At 60.8% G+C, this 15,315-nt stretch overlaps 1 protein-coding gene across 1 annotated transcript in view; it reads right to left on the bottom strand.

The window, feature by feature from the left end:
- Window positions 1–375: 375 nt before the first annotated feature.
- Window positions 376–15,315, bottom strand: part of FIBCD1 (fibrinogen C domain containing 1) — a gene marked incomplete at both ends in the record, with an annotated part of 30,223 nt that continues 15,283 nt past the window's right edge. Inside the window, 3 exons of the mRNA XM_080709502.1 lie at window positions 376–635; window positions 1,375–1,554; window positions 5,868–5,964. Coding sequence (XP_080565628.1) covers window positions 376–635; window positions 1,375–1,554; window positions 5,868–5,964 — 537 coding nt within the window. The remainder of the gene's footprint in view (window positions 636–1,374; window positions 1,555–5,867; window positions 5,965–15,315) is intronic.

The following is a 15,315-nucleotide window of genomic DNA, read 5'->3' as shown; positions in this document are numbered from 1 at the left end:
ACCCAGGGAGCGGGGCCAGGACGGTGCTAGGAGAGCAGAGGGCCTCGGCCCGACCTCAGAGCCGTCCACCATCCCAGGTATCTGGGCAGAGGCTGGGGGCTGCGGTGGACCTCACGGCCAGGCGGGTGGGATTTGGGCCATGGAGATCACAAACCCCATCAGCAGAGGCGAGAGAGGATGCCGGCTGCCTGTGGGCAGGTGGGTGGGGTGGGGACAGTCTGAGGGGGGCTGTCCTGGCCCAGGGGACTTAGTGCCCTCCTGGCCCGTGGGCGAGCGGGCCGTCCATGCACAGGTGGGCGGAGAATGTTCTGGCAGCAGCAGGTGGGGTTGGGGCGGGGGCGGCCAGAGGACATGGGTGGGCGGCCAGCGGCCAGGCTAGCGGTCCTCCCGGACCGGCCGGATCTTCATCTCGGAGAACTTGAGTGAGTACTGCCAGCCGGTCCAGGAGGACCACTCCACACCGTCGGCGTAGGAGGCGTGCGCGCCGCGCAGGTACTGCCCGTTGAGGTTGGACGTGTGGCAGTTGCGGTACCACCAGGCCCCGCGGTAGAAGGCGGCGCAGTTGTTCTCTGAGTGGTCGCCATCGTGGTCCTTGGTGGTGAACCTCATGCCGCTGTGTTTCAGGAGGGAGTCCCCTGCGGAGGAGGTGTAGACAGGCTCGGTGCCGAGGCGCACGGATAGGCACCACGGAGAGGTGCAAACTGCAGCTCACAGCTGGGCACTTTTTTTTCCCTTTTGTGCTGTACCGAGGGTGGAACCCAGTGGCATTCTACCTCTGAGCTACCAGCCCTATTTTTTTTTTGTCTTTTTATTTTATTTTATTTGCGGTACTGGGAGTGGAACCCAGGGGCATTCTACCTCCGAGCTGCACCCCCAGCCCGGTTTTTTGTTTTTGGTCTTTATTTATTTATTTTTGCAGTACTGGGAATGGAACCCAGGGGCATTCTACCTCCGAGCTATAACCCCAGACTTCTTTTTTTTTTTTTTTTAAATAGGGTCTCACTGAGTTGCAAAGGGCCTCAGTAAGTAGTGGCTGAGGCTGTCTGCAAACCGTGATCCTCCTGTCTCAGCCTCCCAAATGCTGGGATCACAAGCGTGCCCACCACGCCCGGCTGCTTCTGGGCTCTTTGGCATTCACCCTAGATCTTCACGTCCCTGCCCCAGCCCAGAGGGGCTCAGCCACAACGCCTGCACAGCCCAGCAGCCCAAGCCCCAGAAAGCTGCTGGCACCTGGTTCCGGCTGGTCTGCGAAACAGGTGCTGTTATCTTTGCGCTGCAGTTGCGGGGCTGTGGGGCTTGGAGATGGGGGCAGGTGGCCTTCACGGGACCCTCCCCACAGCAGCCTGCCAATAGCACCCGCAGCCTGGAGCTCACCTGCGGTGCCCGAGTAGTCGGCCACGGTGAGCGGGTACCCGTCTTCCTCGGGGTCCACGGAGAACAAGCCCACGCCGAAGCTCCCGTAGCGGGCGTAGGCGGTGCCGTTGTCAAAGTCCTCCAGGTCCACGTGGAGCTCATAGGCAGCCTGTGTGGTCAGCGCGTGGAGCCTCTTGAGCCCTGAAGCGGGGAAAGAAGGTGGGCGGAGTGGGGGCTTAGGGCGCTGCCCCCGGAGAGAACGGAGGAGCTTGTAGATTTGGTGACAGGAAAGACAGCCACCGCCAAGCACGCGCTCTCTACTTTAGACTATGTCCTTCTCCCGGCAGGCCTGTGTTTGGAGGGAGCTGGGCGCTGACGGATCTTTGTTTGGTTTTCTCTGTTCACGTTAGCTGGGCTGAGCTTTCCGAGAAGGCAGCTGTGAGCTGGCGGCTGGTGGAGAGCAGGCAGGGCTCAGGAGGAGCCCGGGGTGATGGCACCCACATCCTTCCTCGTACCCAGGCGGGATCCTGGCACTTGCACTTCCCAGATCCTGGCCTCTGAGCCTTTGCACACGCCGTTCTCCCTGCCAGGACACCTGTCCCTACTCCTCACCGGGCTCCCTCCTGTCAGGGTCGCTGGGCTCCTCTGCCAACCCCCGCCGCTCCCCTGTCGGTGGCTGCAATCTGGGTCTCTGTGGTCCCGTCTGTCATCCCGTGGGGAAGCCCATGGGGCTGGGGCCCCAAGACGGCAGTGTCCCTGCCCCTGCCCTTCCCAGCATTGTAGGTGCTCAATACACAGTGGTGCAGCGGATGGGAGGCAGAGGCGGTGCCCGCCTGCACTCCCCAAGGTCCCGAGGCCTGGCTCCGCCCCGCCCGCTCTCCTCCGTCCATCCTGTGCCCCGCTGGCTCGAGGAACTGCCCCCGCCGGTGTGGCTAGCTCAAGATGAAGACGGCATTTAATTAACCGCCTTACAAGTTAGCAGCAGCGAGTGCCACGTCCTCAGCCTCTGCGGAGCCCGCCCCCCACTGCGGCCCGCCTGAGAGCCAGCCACCAGGGCAGGCGGGCCAAGGCTCCGACCTGCTCCTCACCAGGGACCTGCGGCACCAGGCTCTGAGCTCGCCGCTCCTCCGGCAGCTGGAGTCTCGGGAGAAGGTGCTCTCCCTCTCTGTGCCGGCATACCTGGGGAGCAGCCCCCTCCCCAGGCAGAGGTCACAGTGACACCAGGCGCTGGGGAGAGCCTCACACTGTCAGTGGGGCCGATGGCGTGAGAATGGATCTGGATTAATTAAAGAATCTCTACCAAGCTCCTTTCTTTTCCTTTTTTTTCTTTTTTGCGGGTCTGGGGGCTGAACCCAGAGGCATTCTACCTCCGAGCTATAACCCCTGCCCTATTTTTTATTCTTTATTTTGAAACAGGGTCTCACTGAGTTGCAGAGGGCCTCACTAAGTAGCTGAGGCTGTGCGCGAACCGCGATCCTCCGGTCTCAGCCTCCCGAGTACTGGGATGACGAGCGTGCCCACCAGCCCGGCCCCACCAAGCTCTTTACCTTCTCGGGTGCTTGCCGTGTTGGAGGACCCAGGGAGGCAGGTGTTAGCATCCCCGCTGCAGGGATGAGGAGAGCGAGGCCCAGCCCGTTATGTAACCAGGAGGGGGCAGAGCTGGGATTTGAGCCCAGGCAGGAGGGCCCAGGCTCTGTGCTGTCATTCAGACCTAACCCAAAGCAAATCATGGGACCGGAGCAGGTAAGAGGGGGACCAGCCCGCAGGGATACAGGGAGATTCCCTTTCCCACCGATCCAGGGCCCTGCTCCCAAGAGCCCCGGCGGCAAGCACACCACAGCTTTGGGGGAGGCTGGCTCAGCCCCTGGCGCGCCCTCAGCTGCCCAGGGCTCCTCTCCACCCCTCCCTCCAGCAGATACCACCTGCTCCCCTCCTCGGGCCCTCTCTGGGTGCCTCCTTGGCCCTTATTGATCTTCCAAATTGCTGCCCTCAGCGAGCTGCTCCTCCCCTACCCCCGGGGCCCTGGATGGAGAACCCCAATACAGCCCCATCGCCCCTCAGCGTTCAAGTCAGAGTCAGGGAGGAGACAGAGAGGACCCCCTCCTGGACCCCCAAGCCTCATCACCCCGGTGAACTTCCAGGTGGATTAAAGGTCCGAGCCTAAAACCTAACACAACAAAACGCACAAGAAAAAAAAATATCCGAGACAGTTATAAAATGGGGGGAGGGGAGATCAGGGCTTAAAACCCAGAAGAGATGAAAAAGAAGAAGACTGGTAGAATTGACAGTATAAAAATTTAAAGCTTTCTAGGAAATAAAAACCAAAACCAAAAACGGGAAGATCAATGGCTAGGAGTAAATATGTATCATGTGTATCGGACAAAGGATCAATAACCTTAATATATAAAGAGCTCCCATAACTCAATAGGAAAAGACAAAAGACTCGGCGAGGTGACCCGGGAGTGTGGAGAAGAGGCGGGAGTGTGCAGGGAGGCTGCAGGGCGCTGGCTGGCGTTGGCATTCCTGTCAGAGCTCAGCGGCTGCAGAGCTAATCAAGGCCCCGCTTAAACGCTCCCTCCTGCACCTTCCGCGGCTGCGTTTAGATTTCCATTAAGATGCTGTGAGCTTCCAGGAGCCAAGCTGCGCCAGGGGCGGGCGGCGATGGGGGGTCCCCCTGGCCGCGCCTCCTTCCCTCCACACGCCCACCTGGGTAGGGCGGGCTGAGGAACAGGTTGAAGCCTGCTGTCCCCCCAACACACACCTCTCCTCCCCGGGCCTCCGCTCCCTCGCTCCCTCGTCTCTCTGGGGGAGGGCCCGCTGTGCCCTCAGGAAGTGTGCCAGCCCTCCGGGGGCAGGGCCCATCTAGGCCCAGGCAGGGAGGGGGAGGCGGGCACCAAGGCAGGGGAGCGGGCACCAAGGCAGGGGAGCGGGCACCTCTCGGCCTCTGCCCTGCTGCTGGGGCCGCCCAGTACCCTCTAGAGGTTCTACCCAGAATACTTATGCCAGAGGCCCTCCTGACCCCCACTTGGCACCCCCAGCCCCTCAGGAGGGGCGCTCTGCCATACCCGCTCACGGATCACCCCCACGTCCTCTTCCCTTGAGTCCAGCTCCCTGGGGTAGCCACACCCCAAAACTAAGCGGCCACACCCCAAGCTAAGCCTCCTGAGGACTAGCAGTGGGTGCCCCGGACACCCGGAGGTGCCTCAGTGACATCTGTTGTTGGTGGTGGTGTACTGGGGATTGACCCAGGGGTGTTTGACCTCTGAGCTACATCCCCAGCCCTATTTTATTTTCTAGCAGGGTCTAAGTTGCATGTGTTTGACTCGAACCTGTCCGAGCCTCCCAATCAGCAGGACTACAGGTGCGCACCTGGCGGATTTAATATAAAAATACAATGGGAGTGATGGCTCGTGGGGGCAGGTCTTCTTCGGGAGGAGAAGGAAATATTCTGGAACTAATGGTGATGGTTACATAGCCCGGCAAAGGGGCTAAAATCATCCGAGCCATGCACACAGAAACGGCAATTTTGGCCAGGCGTGGCCGCACACACTTGTAACCCCGGTACTCAGGAGGCTCAGACAGGAGAATCGCAGGTTCGCGACCAGCCTCAGCTACTTAGTGAGGTCTTATGAAACGTCATGAGACCCTGTTTCAAAATAAAGAATTAAAAATAGGGCTGGGTGTAGCTCAGAGGTAGAATGCCCTGGACTCAGTTCCCAGTAATGCAAAATAATAAATAAATAAATAACAAATACCCCCTCACCACAAGCCACAGCTACCCCAGTGACTATGTACACATAGGATCTCAAACTTACGACTTCAGAAGATGCTATTGGTTAGAATGAAATTAAATAAGGTAATTCAGAAAGTCAGAAGTATTGAGTAATGGCCGGGCGTGGTGGGCACACTTGTCATTCCCACGCTTGGGAAGCAGAGACAGGAGGATAGCGCAGGTTCGAAGCCAGCCGCGCGCGCTGGCTTAGGAGACCCTGTTTCCAAATAAAAATGTAAAAATAGGTCTGGGAGTGTAGCCCGGAGGTAGAAGGGCCTCCGGGAACCCCAGTACCACCAAAAAAAAAAAAAAAAAAAAAAAAAAAGAAGTACTGAGTAAATTTAACGGTAAATACATACTCGGTAATAATAACAGTGACAACAGGACCTCCCCGAGCCCGTCCTGGGCCAGGCACACACCGGGTCCCAGCTGTGACGTGGCGTGAGCGCACAGCTCCCCGAGTGCCGCTGGCCTCTCTCGGGGCTGATGGCCTGGCGTCCCCAGCACGACCCCAAGGCCAGGCCATGCTGGCATCCTCGGCCCCTCCTGGTACCTGAGATGGTGCCTCGAACCTGCCACGAATGGAGCGACCCAGGACCTGTCCCAGGGCACCCTCCACAGGACGTGGTCTCCGTGGTATCTACCATTTAATGCCGAGGCTAGGGGCCCCGATGCTGGGCCCTGGCGGAGCCTGGCACTGCAGGGAAAAGGCCCAGGACAGAGCAGGCAGTCGGGGGCTCACCTAGCCAGTGCTCCCCCGTGAGCATGCCGAAGCCCTCTCGGTATGCCTCCCAGCCCCGGAAGAAGTTCACCGAGCCGTCCTCCCGGCGCTGGAACACCTGCGGGGGAAGAGGAGGGAGACTTGGCTCAGCCTTCCCAGGGCCCCAGCTGCACGCGCCCACCCTGCCCCAGAGACGCCCTGACAGCTGGGCCGGCAGCCCCGCCCCAGGCCTGGAATACAGTGGGCGCCCGGAGCCTCAGGGTGGCCAGATGCGGGACTAGCTGACCGGCCACAGGTCTCTAACATGACCCTGCAAGGGCTCGCCGTGGCCTGAAGGAAGCCCAGCTTCCAGGCCCTCCGCTGCCGCCTCGCTGCGGGACACGGGACCCTTTCTTGCCCTGGGCCCCAGTTTCCCCAAGATGGGGGATGGGTAAGAGCCCTGATATCTTTTCCCAGATCAAAATGAAAAGAACAAAAACCTACTCCAGAGGTGTTTTTTTTTTTTTTTTTTTCCAGGTCTGGGGATGGAACCCAGGGGCATTCTACTTCTGAGCTACACCCTCAGCCCTATATTTTATTCTTTATTTTGAAACAGTCTCACTGAGTTGCAAAGGGCCTCACTAGCTGAGGCTGGCTGCGAACCTCGATCCTCTGGTCTCAGTCTCCCGGATGCTGGGATTCCAAGCATGTGCCACCATGCCCGGCTTCACTCTGTAGTTTTTTAACAGCCCCCATTGCTGGGCGTGGTGGCGCATGCTTGTAATCCCCGTGCTTGGGAGGCGAAGACAGGAGGATCGCGCAGGTTCAAAGCCAGCCGCGCTGGTGTAAGAGACCCTGTTTCCAAATAAAAAAGTATAAAAATAGGCCTGGGAGTGTAGGCCGGAGGTAGAAGGGTTTCCAGGAACCCCAGTACCACCAGATAAAATAAAATAAAATGAAATAACAGCCCCCATTTGCCGACCTCCTGAACCTCATCTCTCAGCTCCTCTCCCCAAAGAACAAAAGCTTGGGTGATCATCAGGGGGGCTTGGGAACCCTGAGCCCAAGCTGTTTCTCAAAGGAGGACCAGGAGTCCATAGCCGGGCTGGGTGTGACTCGGGTACCAACAAGCCATGAGCCGTCTCTGTTGTTCATTTTAATAACATTCTTGATTTGGGAGTCTGGAATCCCATCGGCTAAATTGCTTTGAAATAAGGAGCGCGCTGGCCCGGGCAGAGCTGCCTGGAGTATTTACAAGATTGCTGACAATCCGGTTCCCTGGCCCCCTCCGCCTCTCTGTTTAACAAGCCTTTCCTGCTCATTGGCAGAGGCGGCTCCCCCTCGCCGCCCACCTGCCTCCATCTGTGACGGCGGCGCGGCGTCTGATGTGCTAGAGATTTGGCTGCGGCACCCGCACGCTGCCCGTTTCATTACTAAGCAGCCCGATTTCAGTGGCTCGGAACTGCACGCTGCCCGGGCTGACCGGTGGCATCTGCTCGGAGAGGGCTCGCCGGATGCGCTGCGTCCACGGGGACGCGTCAGCCACGGGCGGTTGGGCAGCCCTGACGTCAGAGCTGGGGGGAGAGATGACACCTCTTTTTTCTTGCTCCAGTACCTCGAACCTGGTCCAGCCTTGAAATTTCAAAGTCCTCCGGAGGGATGGGTTGGGGCGAAGGAAATTCGATAGGGCTCAGGAAGATCTGAGAAGTGGCGGAGGAGCGGTATTGACGGCTGCAGATTGGGACCCTGAGCACGTGCCTTTTGAAAGGCCTAATCCTGGCAGCAGGCAAGCTGAGCCTGCTTCTGCCCGAGATGGAGAGCGGGGGTGGGGGGCGGCAGGGCTGGGAGCCCCGGGGGAGGCCCAGCCCGTATTAAAGGTGCACCCCAACACCGCCAGCCAGGGGGCCTCGGGGTGGCAGATCTGGGTTCCAGAGCCTCGGCTCCTGCACCAACCTCCTGGCCGCGTTCCCACCTCTCCAAGCCTCAGTTTCCCCATCTGGCAACGGAAGGTCATAGCAGGACCTTCCTCAGAGGCTGCCAGCTCAGGCCCTAGCTGGCCGGTGCCCGTGGAGCACCTGCTGCATGAACAGCGTGGAGTCAGGGCTTCCCCCCTCCCTCCCTCACTGCCCCCTCCAGACCGCAGCCGTACGTGTCTTCTCGGGGAGGGGGCGGCCATGAGCGTGTCCATCCCTGCAAACGTACTACTGAGCCTCTCTATGCCAAGTGCCAGCTAGGGAGACTGAGTCAGGGGGCCCAAGGTCAAGACCCTGTACTCGGGGACCTCTAGGAAGAACACGGTGAAGGCGGGCATTCAGGGGACCATCCCATCCAGGCCGGAAGCGGCACAGATCTGAGTGTGGGGGGAGAGGGCGTGCCCCATGGGGTTCCGCTCCTGGAAGTATCCCGGGCAGCCCTGGAGGAAGAGCAGGGTCCTGGATCCGCCTGTCTGTCGGCTGTGTGGGCTGGCTCCATCCCTCCTCCTCCCTGAGCCTCACCCCAAGTCCGGAAGACTTGAGAGGTGTCAGCACCACGGTCTCTCCTGCCTCTCCGGGTGCGGCAATTGTGAAATAGAGCGGGGAGGCCAGGCTGGCACCAAGTCCAAACCAGATGGGGGCCCTGGAGGAGGGAGCTCAGGGAAGCAAGGCCAGAGGGGAAATGCCGCTCCCTGGCGGCCTGGGCTGCGGCGGGGATGGGCTTCACACAGGTGCCCAGCCGTGGCCCTCTCGAAAGGCTCAGACGTTAGGGTGCAGGGGGGCTGGCTTCCAGACTGAGAGCAGAGCTCCCCGAAGCTCTCAGTCTCACCCAGAGCTCAGGGCAGGGGGCGCAGCCTGCGCCCTCAAGCCCACCCGGGGACACTGTGCTCCCATGCTGTAATTGGTGGAACTGGCTCGACCTGTGTGCAACCTGTGCGCTGATCTGGCTCTGAGCGGGCAGAGGGGAGGGCTCCATGCTGGGCCCATGCTGAAGGAGCCGTGGTGCCCAGCCCAGCAGCAGCTCCGGTGGGGTCCCTCCCCCCAGATACATGAGCACCAAGTCCCGACCCCGCCCAAGCTGGGTTCTGTGTCCCTCCCTGTAGAGCAGACAGAAACCGGGACACTAGCTCAGGCCACAGGCCAGGCCCAGCGATGAGGACATCTGACCCACAGCTCCTGGCCTCAGCCTGAACGCAGGCTGCCCCGCCACGCTCCACACTGGTGCCCACTGCCCTGTCCAGCCCTCATGTGCCAGCGTTCGCCACCAGCCAGGGGCCTGCCTGCTCACCACACCCCCATGCCAAGATGGCCGCGAACCCCGGTCCCACCCCCACTGTCCTCTCAACGGGGTGCCGATCATGGGCCTGATGCCCCCGCCCTGGGCTCCATCAGGGGCTGATGAATGGGGTGAGACATGTCAAAGGGCCACCTGGGCCTCCTGGGTTTTAACCCCCCCCCAGGAAAGGACACCAGAATGGAGAATGGCCGGCACTGTCGAGATGACCGTGGGGACTCTACCAACAGTAACAGGTCACGACCCTCCCTTGGGGGCCAGGACATAGCTTTGGGAAGTGGCCATCAGGCTTTTGACCATGACCTAGAAAAATGCAATTTGTGTTCACACACACACACACACACACACACACACACACACACACAAACACACACACGTCTATATTTGAGGCGGTACTTCCTGAAATATTTACCCTCACTAAGAAAGGTGGACTCTAATATTTTCTGCTGTGTTCTCGTCTATTCCACACTCTCTTATTTAAAACATATTATTAGCCGGGCGTGGTGGGCACGCTTGTAATCCCTGCGCTTGGGAGGCGGAGACAGGAGGATCGCGCAGGTTCGAAGCCAGCCATGCTGGCTTGAAACCCTGTTTCCAAATAAAAATACAAAAAATAGGTCTGGGCGTGTAGCCCGGAGGTAGAAGGGCTTCCAGGAACCCCAGTACCACCAAAAATAAAAAAATAAATAAAACATAATATTGACCACAACTCATTCAGCTGACTTCAAGGTGGCACACACCTGTAATCCCAATACTTGGGAGGCGGGGGCAGGAGGATTGCAGGTTAGAGGCCAGCCTCAGTAACTTAGTGATAGCTTGTTTCAAAGTAAAAAGGGCTGGGGGTGTAGCTGCGAGGCAGAATGCCCCTGGGTTCCATCCCTAGTACCACAAACAAACTCCCTCAGCCAAGAGCTCACACCTGCGGTTTGAGACACACTCTGGCGAGGGCCGCCCCGGTCTTCACCGCTCACAGCCCGTATTCGCTGGCTCAAACACCGAGCGCCGGGTGCGCAGGAGGCCCACGGCACACTGTGGCTGTGTCCCTGCACTGCTGGAAACCAGCTGGGCCTTGGTGACGCTGTCCGGATGGCACCAGGGGAGAGGGCTTTAAATACAGAGCGAGGACCGGCGGCGGCTCAGGAGGATGAGCGCCACGTGCATTCGGGCCCGGGTGTGCCAAGGGCGGGTGAGCAAAGGCAGCCAGGAATCCGGTCATTCCTGGGTAACGTGAGGCCACCGCGCGCGGCCCCCGGGCGCCTCTCCTGGGTTCCTGCGGGCGAGTGACTGATGTGGATAGAAACGCTGGCCTTCGCGAGGCCTCTTGGGCCGGCGCCATGGGTGGGCGGGCAGACAGAGCGTGATTTCTTGGCAGCGGCTTCCTTGCGTCTTGGAAGTGCCGCCGCGGAAGGGGTCTGCCAAGGGACCCACGGCTCGCATGGTCCTGCAGAGATGCTGGAGGTGACAAAGGAAGGGCTGCGTCTGTGGGCTGACTGGCAGCGTGTGCCAGCCGGGGCCGAGATGCCCCCGAGCGCGGGTCCAGGCCCCGGGGGCGACACGGCTGCCCCGCTCCCATCTGGCAAGAAGAAAGACGGAGGTCCAGGTTGGCGGGCGGCCTCTGTGGGGTCTGGTCCCCAGGGCCGAGAAGCAGAAAGGGAGATGGTGGCTGGGGGAGGCGAGGGGGCGCCCCGTGGCCTGGTGTGGGTGAGCAGAGCCTGCCTGCTTCTCAGCCCTGGGCAGCACCCTGGGCCAGCACCCTGGGGCCCCACGTCCATCCAGACTCTACCCAAGCAGCCACGTGGTCTCCCAAGTCTTGGACTCTCCCCAGCAAACAGTGGCTACTTTGGGGCCACTGTGCTGGGCTCCCAGGAGCCCTTGGCTTCGGGAGCTGGACACACAGGTCAGTAGCCACCGCGGCCCCTACCCGGGACACTCCTCCAAGCAGCGTGCCTCCGTTTCCTCAGTAAAACGAGGAGGATTTTGAATTGGAGTTTGAGCTGAGGAACATTCTACCTCTGAGCTACACCCCCAGACCTTTTGATTTGGTAAAATTTTGTAACAGGGTCTTGCTAAGTTGCCGAGGCTGACCTCGAACCCATGATCCTCCTGTCTCAGCCTCCCAAGTACTGGGGCCGCTCTGGGGCCTGCTGGGGGCCAGAGGCCTGGGGACCCTCTGCAGGGCTGGGGGGCCCTGGGGGTTTTGTGGAGGAGATGCTGGGCTGGACGCAGATGGAGCAGGGCCTTGCCTGGTGGTCCAAGGAGCTGAGGCCCAAGGATGGGAATGGATGGGCACAAACAGCAGGAGGCTGGGTAGGGGTGGCTCCCAACGCCTTAGACACGGAAGGGTCCTAGACAAGAGGCGTCTAGGTTTTTCCCCAGGCTGTGATGAAACTGCTGCCGACACGCGGTGGGGGTCTGGGGAGGTGTTGGTTGAGTGGCTGAGGTGTCAGCAGGCCCCCTGCCCCAGAGCCTGCTGAGCTGGGGATCCTGGGAGGGAAGGCAGAGGAGCCACGAAAGAGGCCAGTTCTTGTTCTTAAGGAGCAGTGAGCAGGGCGTGACCTGCAAGCCCACGCAGCTCCTGGGGAGGGTCTGCCACATCCCTGGGCTGCAGGACCTGGGACAAGTCACCGAGCCTCTCCCAGACTCACTTTTCCTCTCCCTAAGACCCCTTCCCACCTCCCCCTGCAGGGTGGTGGAGGAGATGCAGGGAGCTAAACCAGCAGCATACAGTAGGTCTAACTGTCAGCACACAGTAGGTCTAACCGGCAACACACAGTAGGTCTAACCAGCGGCACACAGTAGGTCTAACCAGCAACACACAGTAGGTCTGACCGGCGGCACACAGTAGGTCTAACCAGCAACACACAGTAGGTCTAACTGGTGGCCCACAGTAGGTCTATCTGGCAGCACCACCCTCCCCTTCAGAACCAGCTGCTGAGTGTAGAAGGATGCGGGCCCACTTCTTGTTTTCGACTGGAAATGGTACCCCCGGCTTGGCGCGCTGCCGTCTTTCCGGCCTGGCAGCCGGCGCCTGGCGGCTCCTGGCAAACACAGCTCCCAGTTGCCGCTCATCCGGCGCTGGGCGGCCTTGGGCACCGGGCTGCGGGTTCCACGTGCACCGTCCCATCTACGCTAAAGGTCTGAAAACCTCCCAACCCTGCGGTGTGGAGGCAGGCTCTCTCCACACACCGGCCAAGGGAGCGCGAAGGTGTCACCTGTGCCTGGCGGCCATCATGCGCGTGGTGGGTGGGGCTCCGGGGACCACTCCCGAGCAGCGCGCGGGCTGGCTCTGCCTGGGGACCCTGTGGCCCGCCAGTGCCCCCGCAGGTCCCGGGGCTCTTGGCAAGGAGGGCCGGGCCCGGCTGCAGCCCTGTGGGGTCCCAGGCTGGGGCTGCGGAGCCTGAAGGCTTTTCATCTCTCCCAGAGCTGCCAGGTGCCTTTGAAGTTTTCCCCGTGAGAGCAGGATTTCCCGCCACCTGGAGAGCTCAGGTAGAGGGAAGGCGGATGCGGCGCGGAGGGTTTCGCTAGCAACGGAGCCAAATTAGAGGCTCATCTGAACCGGCGACCCGCACGCTGGGAGCTGGCGGAGGAGCCGGGCTGCCAAGCAGGACGCCGTGAGCCTCACGTGCGTGCGCGGGTGGGATGCACTGGGCTGGGCAGGGACGTTCCTGCTGAACTGGGCCCACTGGCGGCCGTGGTCGGCGATCACGCAGAGACCAGGGCGCGGCAGCTAGGGTGGACGGACCTCAGATCCCCTGGGGGCCTGGACTGTGCAGAGGCAGGGTAGGATCCCGACTCTCACCCTGGCAGAGGTTTGCAGGATCCCCATTCAACAGAGAAGGGCGAGGCTTAGAGAGGTTGAGTCCCACCACGCAGGGCACTGGCTGCCGCGCTCCGCCAGTGGTTCAGACCCGCCTGTGGCGTGTGGCTCTGTGCCAGGCCTGAGCTGCTCCGCGAAGCTGCCGGCCCTGGCGGGGCAGAGGAGGAGAAGAGTGGGCGGTAAGGACCTGGGCCCCGAGGTGGGGACGGCGCAGAAGGGACCAGCGGTGCAGGGCCTCGGGTGAGGAGGGCCCCGCCCAGGCTCGGGTGGCTGCCCTTTCTGGCCCAGTCTTCCTCCTCCTTTGACAAGTGCAGGCGTGGCCTTGACATGCCCCTGGAGGCTCCCACCCAGCCTGGCCCAGCGCGGCCCCGCGGGGAGCGTGGGAAGGAGGCTTCGGCCGAGCCGCAGCCCACAGGAACTCGGAAGGCCCCTGGAAGCATCTTCCCTGCCCCCAGCAGCCCCCCACCCAGGGCAGATCTTGCTTTCTACTGCGGGGGCTTGGGAATTCACACTCCCAAAGTGCTCCCCACCCCGCTGCGCCCCTCGGCCTCGCCCATGGGTCACTCCTCTCTGCGGAAATCCTGTGCCTCTGGAGCCCACTGCCCTCAGGACAGAAAGCCCTGGACAGGCCCCTGATATCCCACAGGACCCTGGCCGCCCACCTTCCCGCCTGGCCCCAACCCCCTCTTGCCGGATACACCAGCAGCACGGAGCCACCCTGTCCCCAAACAAGCCCCCATCGCTTCCTGGCCCAAACCCCACCTCACCCCCAGTGCTTGGCTCTCTGGGCCAGGCGTCTCTCAGGCCCAGGGCTCTCAGCCCTGACCCAGGCTGGCTGACCTGTCCATCTCTCTTGCAGGCCAGGGCCTCGTGAGGTCTTCCTCAGCCGGCTCCATAGGGTGGTGACATAGAAGCTGTAAAGTGGCCCCTAGTCCGAGCCCCATTGCTGGCCTGGCAGGTCCTCCAGGCAGCAGGCTGTGCTTCGAGGGCCCAGCCAGGGGCACAGCTCTAGGTGCCCTGTCCTCCCGGGAGCGGTGTCCAGTGCTGGCCCTCGAGGCCCGGCGGTTTGGACGGAAAGTCTAACAAGGATGGATGGTCCGAGGGCGGGCAGGCGGAGGCCGGGCCCCTGCAAACAACAATTGAGCTTCCGGGAGATTCCGTGTGGCAGGGCGGCGATCCTGACAGATGTCCAGAGGTACCTGGCGAAAGATTGCTTCTGACAGCAGCCCAAATGGATATTAACGTGTCTTGGCCACGCAAGCACTTCTCCAGCGCTGCCGGCCAGGTGTCGGCATGCCAGGGCTGGCTGCTCTGCCTCCTCCTCGCCCCCAGAGGCCCAGAGCCCGGTGGAGGTCCCGGGAGACCAGGTGATGCGTCGGGTCCACCAGGCCGTCCTTAATTAAGCCCGTCCGGACCTTCTCTCTGATTTCTGGGCCCTGCTGGGGCCTCTGGCCGTTCCACCCGCCCGGGGGTTCCCAGAGGCAAAGGCCATAACTCAGACTTCTGGCGGTTAGGAAAACAAAAGAGCTTTTAACCCCAGACACGGATCCGGCACATTTAAAAGCTCTCCTCTGGAGCTGGATGACAGGTTTAGAGATATGTCTGTCTTTGGGGTCTTTGGGGATTCTCGTCCGCTCCCGCACTGGCTCCTAATGGCCGGCTCTGCCCCGCCGGCTCACCCCCCTCTGCCTCCCGCCTCCCTCTGCTGGGAGCCGCTGACCCCTTTCAGCGCTGCCCCGCGCTGCCCTCGGCCTCCATCCCACCACGCGCTCCCCGGAGGCTCCCCCTCTCCTCTGCTTCCGGGCCACTTGCTTAATCCAATGTTAAACTCGTCCCTCGGACATTTACCAGTCTGGACATCAATACACCAAAAATAGTCAAGGCCCGGCTCCCGGCCAGGTGGAGGTGTCCTGGGAGCGGCCGACTCCGCCTCTCCCTGTGGCTCTTCGTTTTGTTTTTTGTTTGTTTTTGGTACTGGGGATTAAACCCAGGGACATTCTACCTCTGAGCTATGCTCCCAGCCCTTTAGCCCTTTTTTTTTTTTTTTATTTTGAAACAGCGTCTTGAAAAATGGCCGAGGCTGGCCTCGACTCTGTGACGTCCATGTCTCAGCCTCCCCAGTTCTGGGATTAGGGCATGAACCACCATCCTCAGCATTATGTATGTATTTGATCTTATTATCATGGTTTATTATGACAACTGCTTATATTTTTCAGGAATTTCTTTTTTTGTGTGTGGTACTAGGGATAAAACCCAGGGGCTTTTCTACCTCCGGGCTATACTCCCAGACCTATTTTATACTTTATTTGGAAACAGGGTCCCACTAAGTTACTAAGAGCCTCACTAAATAGCTGAGGCTGGCTTCGAACCTGCGCGATCCTCCTGTCTCAGCCTCCCAAGTGCGGG

Source organism: Muscardinus avellanarius (assembly GCF_963383645.1).
Source record: "Muscardinus avellanarius genome assembly, chromosome: 13".
NCBI classification, from domain to species: domain Eukaryota; kingdom Metazoa; phylum Chordata; class Mammalia; order Rodentia; family Gliridae; genus Muscardinus; species Muscardinus avellanarius.
This window is presented reverse-complemented; position numbering and strand designations above follow the sequence as displayed.